Genomic DNA, 18,683 nt, shown 5'->3' on the forward strand with positions numbered 1-18,683 from the left:
GAAAACTAGGAAAAGCAAAGACTGGCAGAGTCTTGGTGGCATGACTTATACCTAGTGACAGCAGCTGATCCAGTAGCAAAATCTGAGGGCTGACTCATCCCTCACCCACATGTGTAGTAGCAGTAGCAGAACTTGATACGGTCGACCCACTGCATGCCCCACAACTGCCAAGTAGCCGTGGGACTGATGTACTAACAGTAAAACCAAAGAGGGCCCAATACAGGTTTTGCATAAACCAGAACCAACAGATCAGTCTGTCTTGTATCACACCACAAAAAAAACAACTTTTTTTTTTTCTTAAAGATTTTATTTATTTGACACACACACAGAGAGAGAGAGATCACAAGTAAGCAGAGAGGCAGGCAAAGAGAGCAGGGGAAGCAGATGCCCTGCTAGCAAAAAGCCTGATGGCGGGGCTCGATCCCAGGACCCTGAGATCAGGACTCGAGCCAAAGGCAGAGGCCACTGAGCCACCCAGGTGCCTCTCTAAAATACTTTTAAATACCTGCCTTGTACATGATCTGAAATTTTTTCTCAGTCAAAATTAGATTGGAGTTGCTTTGAATCTAGGTGAAAATAGGTCTGAAAACTCCTGAGTAAATGATCCATTTTTCAAAGTAATAAAGTATAGAATATCAGAAGTTAAGTGAGCACTTCCCTCTCCCTGAAGATAATCAGTTCCCACAGGAGTTGTTTTTAGCCAGTTAGCTGTAAGACAAATTGAAGACCAGAATTCAAATATTTTAAAATCAAGTTATTACAAAGATAGCTATCCTGTTCATACACCATGTGCCATTTTAAAGTACTCTTTGGGGGTGCCTGGGTGGCTCAGTGGGTTAAAGCCATTGCCTTCAGCTCGGGTCATGGTCTCAGGGTCCTGGGATGGAGCCCTGCATCAGGTTCTCTGCTCAGCAGGGAGCCTGCTTCCCTCTCTTTCTGCCTGCTGCTCTGACTGCTTGTTATCTATCTCTCTCTGGCAAATAAATAAAATAAAATCTTTTTAAAAATAAATAAATAAAGTCCTCTTTAGAGCCAGTATTTCTTCTCAGTATTAAATTAAGAAGTTTAACAGCTATGCCTTCTGGGGAATTTGTGTTTTTCTCTATAGTGTTTCAAAGTAGTGGTAAACTCTTAGGTCAGAATTTGGCTAGGTGTTCTGTTCAGAAGACTATCATTAGTGATACTAGTAGGCTGCACTAAGTGCTAGTCGCACAGATCTTAGGCAAAAAAAGAAGTCAAAGAAAAGGAATCAAGGACAAAAAATAAATATAATGAAATGGTAGAACCTACCTTATCTGCTATGGATTACCTGTCCTTAGTGTAAATCTGTAACTATTTCTGCAAACTGGAGTAGAAGAAAGTAGAAAATACTTGCTGGTTTTGCTTTGGAAATTTAATTGATAAACCTAAAATAGTTTTTAAATTTCTGAAATGAAAAAATAATTTAAGTCCTGTCTAAAAGGGAAATGTGCTGGGATACCTGGGTGGCTCAGTAGGTTAATCTTCTGCCTTTGGCTCAGGTTGTGATCCCAGGGTCTTGGGATTGAGCCCAGTGTCAGGCTGGGGCTTGGGCTCCCTGCTCAGCGGGAAGCCTGCTTTTCCCTCACTACTGCCCTTCCCCCTTCCCCTGCTGATGTTCACTCTCTCGTTCTCTCTCTTTCGTGTGTGCTCTCTCTCTCTCTCTCTAATAAATTAATAAAATATTTTTAAAAAATAAAAATGAAAGAGAAATGTACTTATGTCAACTTAGCATATACAAGTTTTCTAAGACATTAAGCTAGAAAAGCAAAGTCTATCTGGTTACTTGGTGGCATATTCTAATGACACACATGAGTTCTGTAGAGGAGAGAAATGTTCAGACAATCCTATAGCTCTTAAAATGTTTTTGACTTTATGTGGCCAGGCAACCGTATGCTAAGAGGAGAGTTGTAGCTGAGTAGCTTTACCTTGGGTATTTCTAAGCTGTATCCTCTAATATATTGTGGAAATGTTGATTAATATAATTCATGGTACTTTGAAAGGACCCTAAGGAATATAGCTTGATAATTGAACTATGTAAGTTTGTTGATACTTAACCCAGTCTCATTCAGGCTCCTATCAGAAGTCATCAAGCCCCTACTGCTTTAAAAAAGGGAGGACACATTTTGATATACCAGTTTTATATCTCATGCTGCCAGCATAGCATCAAAAAGTAGACATTTAGGGGCACCTGGGTGGCTCAGTGGGTTGAGCCTCTGCCTTCGGCTCAGGTCGTGATCCCAGGGTCCTGGGATCGAGCCCCACATTGGGCTCTCTGCTCTGCGGGGAGCCTGCTTCCTCCTCTCTCTCTGCCTGCCTCTCTGCCTACTTGTGATCTCTGTCAGATAAATAAAGAAAAAATCTTTAAAAAAAAAAAAGTAGACATTTAAATCATGACAAAGCATCAGCATATCATAGAATGAAATGATGAAATGATGATGTTAGTGATTTTAAACTTTTCTTTCTTTTTGTGTGTGTTTGTGTACAGCAATGAAAACTACTGGTTGTAATTTAGATAAGGTAAATATTCTTCCTAATGCTCTGATCACTCCACTCATATCAAGCAGTATGATTAAGAGTGAAGATGTTACTCCAATGGAAGTAACAGCAGAAAAAAGATCTTCCCCTATTTTTAAGGTGAGTTACATTGTTTAGTACTCCACATCTTCATCTCAGTTATAAAAATTGCTAGTTTGATTTCTTCTCTCCATGTTTGTGCTTTTTACTTTTCCTGTTTATTTCACATGTGTTTCTATTTAGATGCAGGTAATGAGTTTTGCTTTTCAGAGTGATTTAACATGCTATTAAAATAGCCTGCAAAGTGACTTGCAATATACCTTGGAAGGGGAAGAATTAATATTAGCTAGACTTGTGGGGTATGGGGTATTAATGAAAGTGTAGGTGTAGTATTTTCGGAATTGGAGACATTTCCCCCCCCCCAGTCTTTTTTCTGTAACTCCCTTTCCCTTTTTCACTTATTCTTTTCCCTCCAAAATGTTACCATTGATCCACAAGATGGAAGTATTTTTAAATTTACTATTAATTCATGAACAATAGAATTAATGTGTTCTTCCTGTCCTAAGCACATCAATAACTGATTATTTTTTGTTTGACTATTAGTTTAGTCTAACTGATTAGTTTTTAGTCAAAACTGATTTAGTCAAAACTGATTAGTTTTTGTTTGGCTATCTGTGCTTACAACATTTATTAGAAAGATATCCTAATGACAGTCAGATATCATGGTATCATCAGAGGATCCTAGTCTTAACCTGTTTTCTGAAAAAATAAGGTAGAGTGGAAAATTGGTCCTGCATAAACATATGTTTTTAGAATAATAATTTTTGAAGTATCTTATAGTTAATTTAATATTTATATAGACATATTATTTGGGGATTTTTATTTTTTAGACTACAAAGACAGTTGGATCAACTCAACAAACATTAGAAAATATCTCTAACATAGCAGGAAATGGGTCTTTTTCATCGTCATCCTCTTCCCACTTACCTTCTGAAAATGAAAAGCAGCAGCAGATTCAGCCTAAGACATACAACCCAGAGACCCTGACAACTATCCAGACACAGGACATTTCACAGCCTGGTACCTTTCCAGCAGTTTCTGCTTCTAGTCAGTTGCCCACCAGTGATGCACTACTGCAGCAGGCAACCCAGTTTCAGACCAGAGAAACCCAGTCTAGAGAAGTGCTACAGTCAGATGGTACAGTGGTTAATTTGTCACACCTGACTGAATCATCCCAGCCACAGCAGCAGTCACCACTACAAGAACAAGCGCAGACTTTACAGCAGCAGATTTCATCCAATATTTTCCCGTCACCAAATAGCGTGAGTCAACTACAGAATACGATTCAGCATTTGCAAGCCGGAAGTTTTACAGGCAGTACTGCCAGTGGCAGCAGTGGGAATGTTGACTTGGTCCAACAAGTTTTAGAGGCACAACAACAGTTATCTTCAGTTTTATTTTCTGCTCCAGATGGTAATGAGAATGTTCAAGAACAGCTTAGTGCAGACATTTTTCAACAAGTCAGTCAAATTCAAAATAGTGTAAGCCCTGGAATGTTTTCCTCAACAGAACCAGCAGTCCATACTAGACCAGATAATTTAATAGCTGGAAGAGCTGAAAGTGTTCATCCACCGACTGAAAACACATTATCCAGTCAGCAGCAGCAACAGCAACAGCAACAAGTGATGGAATCATCAGCTGCGATGGTGATGGAGATGCAGCAGAGTATTTGTCAGGCGGCTGCCCAGATCCAGTCCGAGCTATTTCCTTCCCCTGCATCAGCAAATGGGAACCTTCAGCAATCTCCAGTTTACCAGCAGACGTCTCACATCATGAGTGCGTTATCTACCAATGAGGACATGCAAATGCAGTGTGAATTGTTTTCTTCTCCACCTGCAGTTTCTGGAAATGAAACTACTACAACTACCACACAACAGGTTGCAACCCCTGGTACGACCATGTTCCAGACATCAAGTTCAGGAGATGGAGAAGAACCTGGAGCACAAGCAAAGCAGATTCAGAACAGTGTCTTTCAGACCATGGTCCAAATGCAACATAGTGGGGACAGTCAATCTCAAGTTAACCTTTTTTCATCTACGAAAAGTATGATGAGTGTGCAGAATAATGGTACTCAGCAGCAAGGTAATGGTTTATTCCAGCAAGGTAATGAGATGATGTCACTCCAGTCTGGGAATTTTTTGCAGCAGTCTTCTCATTCACAGGCTCCACTTTTTCATCCTCAAAATCCTATTGCTGATGCTCAGAACCTTTCCCAGGAAACTCAAGGTTCTATTTTCCACAGCCCAAGTCCTATTGTCCACAGTCAGACTTCTACAACGTCCTCTGAACAAATGCAGCCTCCAATGTTTCACTCTCAGAGTACCATGGCTGTGCTCCAGGGCTCTTCTGTTCCTCAAGACCAGCAGTCGGCCAACCTGTTTCTTTCCCAAAGTCCAATGAATAATCTTCAGAGTAACACTGTAGCCCAAGAAGAACAGATTTCATTTTTTGCAGCTCAGAACTCCATTTCTCCACTTCAGTCAACATCTAACACTGAGCAGCAAGCTGGTTTCCAACAGCAGGCTCCAATATCACACATCCAGACCCCTATGCTTTCCCAGGAACAGGCACAACCCTCCCAGCAAGGTATGTTCCAGCCTCAAGTGTCGCTGGGCTCCCTGCCTCCTAATCCAATGCCTCAGAACCAACAAGGAACAATCTTCCAGTCTCAGCACTCGATAGTCACTATCCAGAGTAACTCTCCGTCCCAGGAGCAGCAGCAGCAGCAGCAGCAGCAGCAACAGCAGCAGCAGCAGCAGCAACAGCAGCAGAGCATTTTGTTCAGTAATCAGAACACCATGGCCACGATGGCATCTCAAAAGCAGCCACCACCAAACATGATGTTCAACCCAAGTCAGAATCCAATGGCTAATCAGGAGCAACAGAACCAATCCATCTTTCACCAACAAAATAATATGGCTCCAATGAATCAAGAGCAGCAGCCCATGCAATTTCAGAACCAGCCTCCAGTTTCCTCTCTTCAGAACCCAGGTTCTACCCAGTCTGAGTCGCCACAAACCTCCTTATTCCATACCTCTCCTCAGATTCAGTTGGTCCAAGGGTCACCCAATTCTCAAGAACAGCAAGTAACACTGTTCCTCTCTCCAGCATCCATGTCTGCTTTGCAGACTAGTATGAACCAACAAGACATGCAGCAGTCTCCTCTTTATTCCCCTCAGAACAACATGCCTGGAATCCAGGGAGCCACATCTTCACCTCAGCCACAGGCGACTTTGTTTCACAACACTACTGGAGGCACAATGAACCAACTACAGAATTCTCCTGGCTCATCTCAACAGACTTCCGGAATGTTCTTATTTGGCATTCAAAATAGTAAGAAACTCTTTCTGATTTCTTATTTCTTAAATGTTACTAGTTGAAATGGTCAGATCATTATTATTTTTATTAAAAGGAAGCAAAACACGGGGTCTTAAGAGCACAGATTATACTTAAAACTGAGTTCAAGTCCCAGCTATACCACTTATATACTATGAAATCGTGGACAAGTTATGTGACCTGCAAAAGCTTCAGTTTCCATATCTTATATGGTGATAATATTATGTACTTACTCAAAAAGGATATTGGGAGGACGAAATGTGGTCATGAATGTAAATGAATGTGTTTGCCATTTTAATCTATAAACTTGAAAGGAAAATGAAGTAAGAATGACAAAATGTCTCTGCCAATTAAAGCAAGTAGTTTCCAAGGAGGTAGAAACTCATCTTTAATGTTTATATACCAAGGAAAATGTGTAGGCCTTAAGATTAATGAAGCAAAGTTGTATTTGTATATCACTTAGAGGAGACCTGGGATGAATTCCAGTACCATTTGGTGAAAACCTTTTTGGGGGGCTGTCACGTGCCTCCCTTCTGGTTCTTTTTTGAATAAGCACAGTTATGAATTTGCCCCGGCAACTAATAAATATCTTCTTATGAATCCTAACAGAAAGTAACTAATCAGGTAGCTTCTCTATTTTAAATGTCTCTGCAGACTGTAGTCAGCTTTTAACTTCTGGACCAGCTACCTTGCCAGATCAGTTGATGGCCATAAGTCAGCCAGGCCAACCCCAGAATGAGGGCCAGCCACCTGTGACAACACTTCTTTCTCAGCAAATGCCAGAAAATTCTTCACTAGCATCCTCTATAAACGCCAACCAGAACATTGAAAAGATTGATTTGCTTGTTTCATTGCAAAACCAAGGGAACAACTTGACTGGCACCTTTTAACTGGATGAGTAAGTATTGCATTTTGGCTTCTTTTTTATTGAAAAGCATCGATAAATTGTATTATTCTTATATAAACTGTATCAGATTTGGGTTTAAGTAATAACACTTTTAGACCCTCCTCTTTTGAAATACGACTTTCTCACAAGATGGCACTTTTTTTAAATTTATTTATTTATTTATTTATCTGGTAGAGAAATCACAAGTAGGCAGAGAGGCAGGCAGAAAAAGAGGGGGAAGCAGGCTCCCCGCTGAGCAGAGAGCCCGATGTAGGGCGCAGTCCCAGGACCCCGATATCATGACCTGAGCCGAAGGCAGAGGCTTAACCAACTGAGCTACCCAGGTCCCAAGATGGCACTTTTTTTGATCTGCATAAGTTACTCTGAATGATAGCTCATAGTTGTATTGTTAGTACTAGGCTGTCCTTCTGATGCTAAGTTTCTTTGCTGTGAAATGACAGAATATCCAACGAACATCCACCGAATGTATTATATATTGGATATAATTACATCTCATTTCTCCCTTCCTCAAGAAATACAGACTGAGTTAGAAAAGTCTGTGGAAGTATAAATATAATGGAGTAGCATTTATAGTACTATAATATACTTTGGGGACATCCAGGGTAATGGGAAATTTCTAAATGATTTCACTCCCTAGTGAGTTATATTCATCTTCTCCTTCTTTTTTTAGAAATTCCATGAAGAAAATTCTGATTCCAAGATGTCCTGAGATCATGTGATTCCATGAGGATTTTTGAACTGTTACTTTAAAAACAAAACAAAGTATGAAAAACTGTGATTGAGTAAATGGGTAGATTTTACTCTTACTGCAAAAGAGCACATCAGTGCTGCCTGTTGCAGTGATTAGCCACCGTTGGTAACGTCTTCATATTTTATATTCCTAATAACAGTGATGACTGAGAATCTATTTGAGTTTCCAGCTGACAGAATTAATTGTTGCTATTTTCCTAGGCACTGTTTCTTTAAAAGTATACTTTAAATCCGAAAGCTGGACTGCTCAGTTATTATTGCTATTAGAAAGTAATTCATAATGTCATGTTTACTTTCATTCTTTTTTCATTTTTCATATTTTATTTCCTGCATTGTTTTAGTCAAGTAATGGCTTTTAAAAAAGGAAAGTTCAAATAGTAACTAAAACTAAGGCTGTGATTTTTCAATATAAAAAGCACAGCTATTGGCCAAAGTGAAGGAATATTTTTTCAGCTTTTACGGAGAAACTGAAGGGGTAACATTCTGATAAGTAAGCTGTATTAAGAGCTCTACACAGATAAGAGGCTTCTTTATCACAAAGGCAGACAACACACAAACCGAATGTTATTGATTTTATTTTTCAGAGAGTTGTTAATTCTCTGTGTTTCTCTTAAAGGGTTTAGCCATAACTGTGCATAGAATAATAATTATCTTGCTCTATCAAAAAATGAAGGGGATAATGTGTGGTAAATTATGTTCTGATATCCTCCTACAGCAGTTAAAACTGACATAGCAATTTGAGTCTGCTTTCTTCTTATCCCAGTCGTGGACCGATGTTCCCTTTTTATATTCATTTATATTCTTCTCCCCCTCTTCTTCACTTTTTTTTAGACAATTAGTAATATACTGTTAGCTTTGTGACCCTGTAACAACTTAAAGGAAAAGGCCACTTTGGTGTGGGGTAACCCAGCAACTCCTGCAGCACAGTTGGGGCTGGGGGCTACCCATTCAGGAATGAGGGGAGCTGATTCCTGAGAAACAAACAATGCATTTTTTTTCCATGAACGGTGCTGTTCTGAAGTCTTCAAAATTTCCCTCTAATAGGAAACAATGTACATTTTAATTTAAAAAAAAAAAAAAAGAAAAGGCAAACTAAAATTTCCTGAAACATCACTTCTCCCTGAACTGCAGTGGGTGTAATTCACTTGTCACCTCAGTGCTTTACGGTTTGAAGTGGTCATTTATCTGATGGTTCCCACAAGCCTTGGGCTTTACAGGGTCATATCATTGACTTAAAATGAAGAATTAACTTGTGTTACATCTATAGAGAGCAAAATTACACACTCCAGAATTTGCAGTTGTAGCATTAGTTATACAGTTCTGGGTGTTCTTGACACCCATGGGATGCCCACTTCTCTTCTCACTACAACCTGTTGTCTGGACACATGCTTATGTCTTTTTTTCCTTTTGGCATGTAGAAAGCTGTTAATACAGTTTAAGGCCAAATTGTGTGTGGCTTCTATATGTAGATAAGATGTTTTGGTATTCATGTCCGTTTCATTTATTTTTTTAAGTGTACAAAAAAATAGCCTGTTAATTGTTTGTTGAAGGCTACTTTTCTGTTTGTTTTTAATTTTTTTCTATCCTATACATTTAGTTGACCTTTGTGGAATTGTGGTGTTGGTTTTGTTTATACAGCCAGATTTTTCCCCCTTTTTGTGGTCTTCCTCAGTTCTTTGAATGTGCTCTTCTAATCTGTTTTTTCTCTTTGTTCTTATATATTCTTTCCTCCACCCCCAACCCTTTCTTTCTTTCTCTCTCTGATTGAGAGGCATTGAATTACGTTTTCAGTAGTACAGGCTTCTTGCCGATATGAAGGGAACTTTTCAGAAAGAGACCTACTCTGGGTCATTTACTTTTGAATACAGTTTTCAATCGTTCAAGTTTTGGATGGTTTATATCTAATGTGTGTTTCATTTTTTTGGAAAGCTATATTTTGTATTTAGGAAATGGTATACTATTTTGCTATTTGTACTGAGTGAGTACATTGGCATAAATATAGAAATTTATATATATACATATATATAAACTATTCTTTTTTTGCCACACATTTTTGTGGTTAAATTTGTGAGTTTGTCTGATGTTCTACCACAACGTGGCGTCTGATAACAGTGGGGGGGGGGGTTTGTTATGTCTTTATTGAGTATTTAAGTATCTTTTGAAACATATGACCTGTTCATCTGTGGCCATTCCATCAGGCAGTTCCTTGATGTTATTAGTGGGCTAAAGGCAGCTTACTGTGTGTTTGCTGGATCTTTCACTCAGCAAAATGTTAAGAGTAAGGAAACCCATCTAGGCAGTTATGTCAAATGGTGTTTCACAAGAATGAGCCATTCAGTCCTTGCTCACTATATATTTAATATTTTATTGTTGTTATTGTTATTAATTGGCTTTCTGTATTCTATGCCTTTTATTTATAATGACACTAAAAAAAAAATCCCATGTTTGTAATTTTAATAACATTTTCCCCATCTTGTAATATCCAGAGCTACTTTATAAATTCTCTGAACCAAAAGCATTTTCCTCAATATATCATCTCTCCCCACCCCGTCAGGAAAAATTACCCAATATAGTTCAGGTTATAAGAAGGACAGCCACACAATCCAGTGCTTCAGTTTTAAAATGTAAAACTCTAATTGCAGAGTTATAAAGAGGTAGCTTACCCGGCAGGTATAAAAATAAGAAGTAGAAATAAAATACTGTAAGTTTATTTCTGAGTTTTCTGACTTTTTTTCTAAGAGATTACACAGGAGACTCAGGAAGTCTATTTGTTCACCAAGTTCCAATTAAAATGTTTGTTAACACTGCTCTGTGGATGAAGTGGTGGCAAGAAGACTGGCTTGTGTGCTGACTTCTGTTCTGTTGTTTAGCAAGAGGCTTATCATTGTAAAATGCTGATTGCCAATGCCAAGTCACCAGGGACCAATTTTCTGTTTAATAGTATCTAAGTTTAGAACAGAACATACACCTGAACTGTATAGTGGCTTGATTGGATGGAGGCAGAAAACCCTATTTTTATTTTCATAAATTTTGTGGTTATTTATACAAGGGCTGTGCTATGCTACCATATTCTTATTCAATAATGATAAATTTTTTTTAACATTGTTTAATGTTCCTTACCCCTAAAGGTCATTGTTAAGTACAGCATTCTGAATATTTGGTTTCAAAAAGCATTTCTCTTCTTACTGAAGAGTTAGCTCAGTGGTCAGTGGTTGATACTTGTGCTAATAATACAATTTCCAGATTACTGTTACAAATGGGAGAGATTCCAAGAGCTTGCATAGGCCTTGGAAGCAACAATTTATTAAATTTATTTATGGCAGAAGGACCTAAATAAACTATGAATCTTTTTTATTCCTTTATATTGTTACATTCAACTGCTCTTGCTTTTAGCAGCTCACCTTAATGCTTGGAGCTTATCTGTGTGTGTGTTGGGGGGGGGGTGCGCGCGTGTGCACGTGTGCGTGTGCATGTGTATGTGTGTGTGTGTGTTGTTCCTTATTGTCATTCCATTATATATCCACACCAACATGGGAGAAGATAAGTAGAAGTCATATTTGCTTCAGAGCTTTATCATGTTACCTTTGTAATTAGAGTATTATAATGTTATTTAGTGCATATCTGTTTTTACCAGTCTCCCTAGAACAGGTTTTTGAAGGGCTTTATTATAAAAGCAGAATTAGTGAAAGATCTTCCTTCCTTTTCTTTTTTGGTAATATTGTATATGCTGTAGTTGAGAATTTCATTATAGTGCATTTCTTGTCCGTCACAACTTCAGTTAATCTGCCTAGGAAAAATATTGTCAAAGGAAATGAGAGAGAAATTATATCTGAACCCATCTAGAACTAAGATAATAATCCTTTTGAACAATTAATTCTAACTCTAATACCTGTTTCCTAGTTTATTTTTTTTCTAATTAATTAAAAACTATATGAGGCCTGTTAGCTTTACTCTGTTTCATGACCACAGGCTTCATCCCTACTCAGTGCAGCCGTGTTGTATCTGCACAGCTTTGGTTATAAGGAGGGACTCCGTGGAGACAGAAACTATATAGTTCGGCAGCTTTATTAGAAAAATAGCTCAGAGTTCATGCACTAGTAAGTTAGGTTAGTAGAATCTCATAACATATTAAAAAGAGGTTTTCTCCTCTGCCTATTTGTGTCACTGAAACTAAATCATGGACATAATGTTCATAATGCAGAATGCAGTAAATATCAAAGTAACATAGTGTCACTTGTGAATTGTCCCAGTGCTCTAATTACTTCTTTAATCCCATTTTTCCCATGCCATTCTAGCCTCATTTATTAATAAAATTCTATTTTTACTCCACTTTCAGGAAATTTTTTTTAAATTAATATTTTATATCTAAGTCAAATGCTTATGGAAAAAGTGCCTTTTTACCATGATAGTGCCCCTTTCTTGTATTTTCATTTTTCACTATTGCCAAAAACAAATACACAAATGATTTCATAGCCCCAACTTCAATTTTTCCATTTAGCCATTCTTTTCTCCATTTTTTGATTACTGTAGAAAACAACTTCATAAATTTCTCCCTTTGGCCTAAGAGTAACAGAGAAGATACATTGCTAGAATTGTTCCTTTGAGGGATGGTAAGTAATATAGAATTATATTGTTTCAGCTTTATATAAATTATCTAAATTTATCTTCATCTTGATCAACTAATTATAGGTCTTACCTGAATGCTAATGAAAATTTTATTATCTTTGAGACTCCATGTACACAAATGATTGTAGATAAATTTCAGGAAGGAAGTATTTAAAGCATCTTCTCTGATCTTACTCAGATGGATGAAAATAAATCACTACACATAGTTTAGGTAAAAGCTGGTCACATCAACTTTTCTAACTAGTTAAGGCCATGTAATTCATCATAGTGCACCTTTTTCCTGTCAGAACCTTCATAATCTTTATGAAAAATTGTGTCAAAGGAAATAAAGAAGTTATATTGAAATCCCTCTAGAACTAAGGTAATGATTCCTTTCAACAGAATACAGTTGAATTGAGTATCCCTCTGGTTTTTGTTAATTTTGCCTCTGTTCTAGCTCCTTATTGCAGTGGTGGTGCCTAACGAGAGGGCAGGATAACAGTAGCTTTGGGATAAAGCTGCTTTCCCCATGTGAGTATTTTTTTGACTTAGTGGCTCTGAAGACTGCAAACCTTTATGCAATATTCTTAATACCCAAAAGATATTATGCACTTTAATCATTCCAAAGAAGTCAAGAATGCTGTATAGTGATGATTCCTTCTTAATGAATACATCTTAACTCTTTATGTCCCTTTTATTTTGGATAGCCAGCTTGGTATAAGTATTATGTGAATATTTTCTAAAATGACTGTATAGTAGTACTTAAGACTTTGAAATGTAATTGACTATATGAGGAAATGATTACACTTCAGCAAATCATTTTAGAAATATTAAATGTTCAGCTTACTAATCTATATGTTTGAGACTTAATTAAAACCAGGTCTCTTCCAGTATATTTTGTGTCATGTTTATAAGAACCTTGTAGTATAGAGTTTTCTACATAAACAGTATAAACCAGTGGTTTTCAAAATATGGTCCTCAGCCCACCAGCCAACATCCGTATCACTTGGGAGCTAGTTAGAAATGCAGATCTTGGGCCCTGTCACAGACATATTGAATCAGAAACTCTTGCATGGGACCTAGCATTCTGTGTTTTAACAAGCCCTCCAGGTGATTCTGATGTATGCTCGTTGGAAAACCACTGGGGTAAATGTTATACAGTAAGATCTAGAAAGGTTCCCTCCTAGTCATACAAATAGTTGTATATTGTTCTTTATATACATTCAGCTTAACCTGGTTATCCATAATCATTTATTGGCAATGATAATTTATTCTCAGTACTGCCTATAGAAATATAGCATGTTTTATGTACATAAACAGTTTAGTTCTTGATAATTCAGTTAACTTAGTTTGGCATTCTACTACCATTTACTAAAAAGTTTACATTAAATGACTGATTTAAATATATAGGTGCAATCTTCTATATTTCTTTTAATTGTTACGATATTTAAGTAGCTAAAACAATTGACGGGTGCTAAAGTCTCCTGTTTATCCATGAAATGGGTACATTGTGGGCAGTGATAATATAAGCTTTCTTTTCATTGCCTCTTACTTTACCAGCAGACCACAATTTTGGTCTGGCTAGACCAACTCTCAGAATATCATTCCTTGTATTTATATTTGTATCTGAGATATTAACAAGATAACTGGCCAGGTCAACAAAGCACCTTATTTAATTTCTTTTTTAAATAGATAAAACTTATTTAAAAGTAGCTTGGTTTGTATGAGAACCGATGCAGTAGAGATATAGCTATTCTTGGAACTTAACGCTTCAGACAAGCATTATTTACTAAAATAAATATTGGACAAGACAGTGCATTATATAATCTGGGCATTTCGCCTTTCTCAGTTGTATGCCTCTGGTAAATATAAAGTAACAAGATAAGTAGATTTATCCAGTCATTTTAATCTCCATGTGTATTCAGTACCTCCATAATTATTGCTGTAATCTTCCTTCCACTGTTTACAAATCACCCAATTAATTAACTCACGGAAGAAAAATGCACATTCAAAATAAAAATAATTGTATACTCACTTTATAAATATCACCACTGCTGTCTTTGCTTAATACTAGCAGTGGAAATATAAGTGGCTTACTCTACAAACCTTGGTGCTGGCAATACATAGGCAAACTGTGGGGAGATGCTCTAGGTACATTCCTTCTTTCTTATTCCCTTTCCCCTTTACCCCACGTTATTGCATAATATATTCCTATATCCAAAGAATTCTACCACAATTCTATTTGACTCCAACTCGTAATATCTCTTCTAAAAGACCTGTGTTTAACTATATCATCCTTGCTCTCTTTTTTTCCCTAGAAATAATTTGGTTTGAAATAGTTTATAGGGGTTGCTTCTTATTTTAGCTAATGAACCTCAGGACAACACACACACACACACACGCACACACACACACACACACACCCATCTCAGATGTTTGAGTGTGGCTTTGGAATCAGACTAATGTGTCCAATAAAGGACTGTCCTGCACTGAAGTATTTATGACTTTAGTAGCTACAAACTGATTCCAGTGACATTGAGCTAATTTCTTTTGAGCTAATGAATGTATCTGCTCACCTTGCTCCCTTCTAAGTGATAAGCTCCAAGTAGTGGCTACTTTTTTTGGTCAAATTTTATTGAGTTTTATGCACTTCTTTTACTTAGTCTTTTAATTAACATAGTGCAGATATTTCATGAACCTGTTCTCAAGTGCTTTAGCTACCATTCTGCCATTTAAATTTTTTACTTTTATTTTATTTTGCTTGAGCACACTGGTCAACCACTGAACTGCCTTCCTCCATTGTCCTGCAATGATATAAGGATTACATTTTTGTGTATATGGCTTTCATAGTTGGGATTTCAGAGCACTGACACCAGATATTTTCAGTTTGTTCTGTGGGGGAATTTCATTTGCATCTATGTTTTTAGCTATCTGTGATAACTTGTTAAATATTAAAAAGATATTTTGCTTCTATTGGAACATTTGTATACTCGCAACTATATTTCTGTAAACAGCTGCAGTCAAAAATAAAACATTGAAAGTTTTCATTTTGCAGTGGGTTAACTGTCTTTTTTCCTCAAACTTTGTGAATGAATTCTTATCCATGACTGTTAGTTTTGAGCAACATGAGTATATGGCTGAAGTTATAAAATCATTTGGAAAAAGGTAAGAAATACAGATCTATTTTTGAGCATTTACTTTGTGCCGAGTAGTTTTGCCAGCAACATACAAAGTGACTTAGTGTGGTAGCAGATCACGTACCACAGAGGTAATTTTGCTAAAAATTAAATCTCTCCAGCCCTCAGTAAAATATCTCTTTTTGTCGTTCTTCTGTCAGTTGTTTCCAAATATATAAATTGGTGTTTACCAAATGTGGTGTATATATAACATACCACTAGAAGTATTTGAAATGAGAAAAAAAACTATATGCACCTACTAGACTATGGAGAAATGTAATTGATATTAAACACAGATACAGATGATACATAGATATGAGTATGATATATAAATAAAAATATATGAAACTTCAGAAGCAGTTCTTTAAATCATATGTTTATACCTTCTTACCAAATACAGACTGTGTCTGTTGATTCTATGAAAGTGACTGAATTTTCAACATACCCAGATGTATATAAACGCAACTTGTCATTTTAGGAGACTATATATATTTCAATAATGCTACCATTGTTTTAAATGTGTTTAAAAGTTTTCTTTTGGTATTTATTGACTTCAACAGCACTGGAAAGGAGTGATAATGAAATGAAATTCAGTAAGTATAAATATCAAAAAGGGTGGCAGATGGGTTAGATGGGTAATGGGTATCAAGGAGGGCACTTGTTATGGTGGGTACTGGGTGTTGTATGTAAGTTAGGATCGAGCCCCGCATCAGGCTGTCTGCTCAGCAGGGAACCTGCTTCCTCCTCTCTCTCTCTCTGCCTGCCTCTCCGCCTACTTGTGATATCTCTCTCTGTCAAATGAATAAATAAAATCTTTAAAAAAAATTTTTTTTTGAAGCGAAAATAATAAAAGGGTAAAAAAAAAATACTTGGGTTCAAAACTTGCCAATGTGGGCAAAAGACTGATCTGAAGTTGAGACTTTTAAGTAGCTGCCAGAAAAGCTGATGCAGTACTAGGTTACATAATTTGTTACAGTGTCCAGAATAGGGGAAGTGGTTGTTCTGCTTTACTCTAAGCTGGTAAGAGTAGTACTATGTCATGTTTTAAGGAGCAAACACATTCTCAGCAGCCATATAATCAGGCCTGTAAGAGAAATGGAACATCATTTATGCCTGCTCAGGATACAACAGGGACTCTAGAAGTATAAAAGCAGCTACAGTTTCTCAACAGCCAACGCTTAATGGTCTTGCTCTCAAGAGAAAGTATTGAGGGGCGCCTGGTTGGCTCAGTCAGTTAAGCATCTCCCTTCAGCTCAGGTCTTGACCCCAGTGTCCTGGGATCAAGTCCAGCATCAGGCTCCTTGCTTAGCAGGCAGCCTCTTTCTCCCTCTGCCTCTGCCTGCCACTCCCCTGCTTGTGCTCATCCTCTCTCTCTGATGAATAAATAAAACATTATTTTAAAAAAAAGAAAAGTATGGGGCGCCTGGGTGGCTCAGTGGGTTAAAGCCTCTGTCTTCGGCTCAGGTTATGATCTCAGGGTCCTGGGATCGAGGCCCGCATCGGGCTATCTGCTCAGCAGGGAGCCTGCTTCCTCCTTTCTCTCTGCCTGCCTCTCTGCCTACTTGTGATCTTTATCTGTCAAATAAATAAATAAAATCTTTTAAAAAAATAACAGTATTGGTAGCTACTCTTGTGTTCTCTTTCATGGTACCATTGTCCCTGCTTCAGCTGAGGCAATACAGTGTAGTACTTAAAAGCAGAGGCTCTTGAGTTTGCCCACCTCAGTGGAGTTCTGGCCCCTGCACATGTTATTTAACTTCTCCATTCCTCCATCTCCTAATTTATAAAGCAGAAACAAAAATAAAAACCTTAGGGTTATTGCAAGAACAAAGTAAATTAATCCATGTAAAAACTACTTAGTTCCTGGCACACAGTAAGTGCCTCATAAGTGTTAACCTTGTTTTAATATTACTAGTCCTGATACTACTTAGCTATTCTACCCTTGTTTGCTAGATCCCAGATCCTTTTGTGCCCCCTTGTTTTTTTAATCAAAGACATGTTCCTTTAATTGTCTTCTTTCTCCAGCATCAAAATCTTTTCTGAGTCATTCCTACTGGCATATAAATTTGCTGTAATTTCCTTTATCTCTTAAATAAATAACTTTTTGACCACATTAACTCCATACACAGAGTTTCCACTTTCTCTCCTTCCATTCCTTCTTGAACCCATTCCAATCAGGCTTTCATGAGACCACTCTCCTGAAATATCTCTTGTCAAAATCATCAGAATAGCCTCCACCTAGCTATATCCCAAGGTCCATTCTCAGATGTATCCTACTTGGCTTATGAGTAGTATTTGACACACCCGATCACTCCCTCTTTGAAACACTTTCTTTTCTCAGCTTTCAGGATCCTGCAACTCCGATCTCCCACTCTGCTGGCTACTTTCTTTCATACTCATCTTCTTGACCTCCTAACACTGGAGAGCCCTAGAGGTCAATCATCAGATCTCTTCTCTATTGCAGTGGTAATCTCATCCTTGACATAGCATTATATACTATCTCTATGTTGAAGATTTCCATATGTATGCCTCCAGTCATAACTTCTCCCCAAACTCCAGGTACCTATTACCATCCATCTCAAACATAGAATGCCTGAAGTCAAATTCTGATTTCACCCTTCCTGACCCCAACTCTGCCCTCAATATGCTTTCCAGATTCTTGCTCATCTTAGCAAATGGAGTTTCCATTCTTTTAGTTGTGTAAGCCAAAATACCTTTGAGGTTTTTATTTGACCTAGATATGATCCTTTATCAACTACTGTTAGGCCAACCTTTGAGATGTATTGAACCTTATAAATACGTCTTCTACTTGACACCTCTGTTGCTCAAAGCATTTATTAAGTAGATTGTTACACTGTCCCATAAGCACAAGCCATGCTTCCATCACTCTTACACTTGATTCCTCCCTACCAGCCAGCATTAAACATGAGTCATATTATAGCTCTGCCCAAAACTCTCCAGCCACTTTCTATTCTTATATACTTACAGAGCTCGTAAGGCTCTGTGTGAGCTGATTCCAGCTATGTGTCTGACCTAGGCCACTCCTCCTTTCTCTGCTTTAGTCACATGAACGTCCGTCCTCTTTCTTCCTCACACTGTACATGCTCCTGCCTCAGATATGTGCATTCTGCCATCACTCCTGCCTTCACGCATCTACATCTCACTCTCTCACTTTATCAGGTCTTTGCTCAAACGTAGCCTTATTGAGGAAGTCTTTATAAAACAAAACTACTCATATCCCATCTCTCTTAGAGGTACTTGGTTTTGTTCATTGCTATGCTCCCAGTGCCTAGATGAGTACCTAGCCCAGTGAC

General features: G+C 37.7%; 1 protein-coding gene across 6 annotated transcripts in view; it reads left to right on the top strand.

Moving 5' to 3' along the window:
- The window catches only part of NFAT5 (nuclear factor of activated T cells 5), a 114,544-nt gene extending 99,304 nt beyond the window's left edge, over positions 1–15,240 (top strand). For all 6 annotated transcript variants that reach the window (XM_032326476.1, XM_032326477.1, XM_032326480.1 and 3 more), the window contains 4 exons: positions 2,507–2,655; positions 3,426–5,928; positions 6,586–6,829; positions 7,509–15,240. In XM_032326476.1, coding sequence (XP_032182367.1) covers positions 2,507–2,655; positions 3,426–5,928; positions 6,586–6,821 — 2,888 coding nt within the window. In that variant the 3' untranslated portion in view covers positions 6,822–6,829; positions 7,509–15,240. The remainder of the gene's footprint in view (positions 1–2,506; positions 2,656–3,425; positions 5,929–6,585; positions 6,830–7,508) is intronic.
- Positions 15,241–18,683: the final 3,443 nt, after the last annotated feature.

The sequence above is a fragment of the Mustela erminea genome, chromosome 19 (assembly GCF_009829155.1).
Source record: "Mustela erminea isolate mMusErm1 chromosome 19, mMusErm1.Pri, whole genome shotgun sequence".
NCBI classification, from domain to species: Eukaryota; Metazoa; Chordata; class Mammalia; order Carnivora; family Mustelidae; genus Mustela; species Mustela erminea.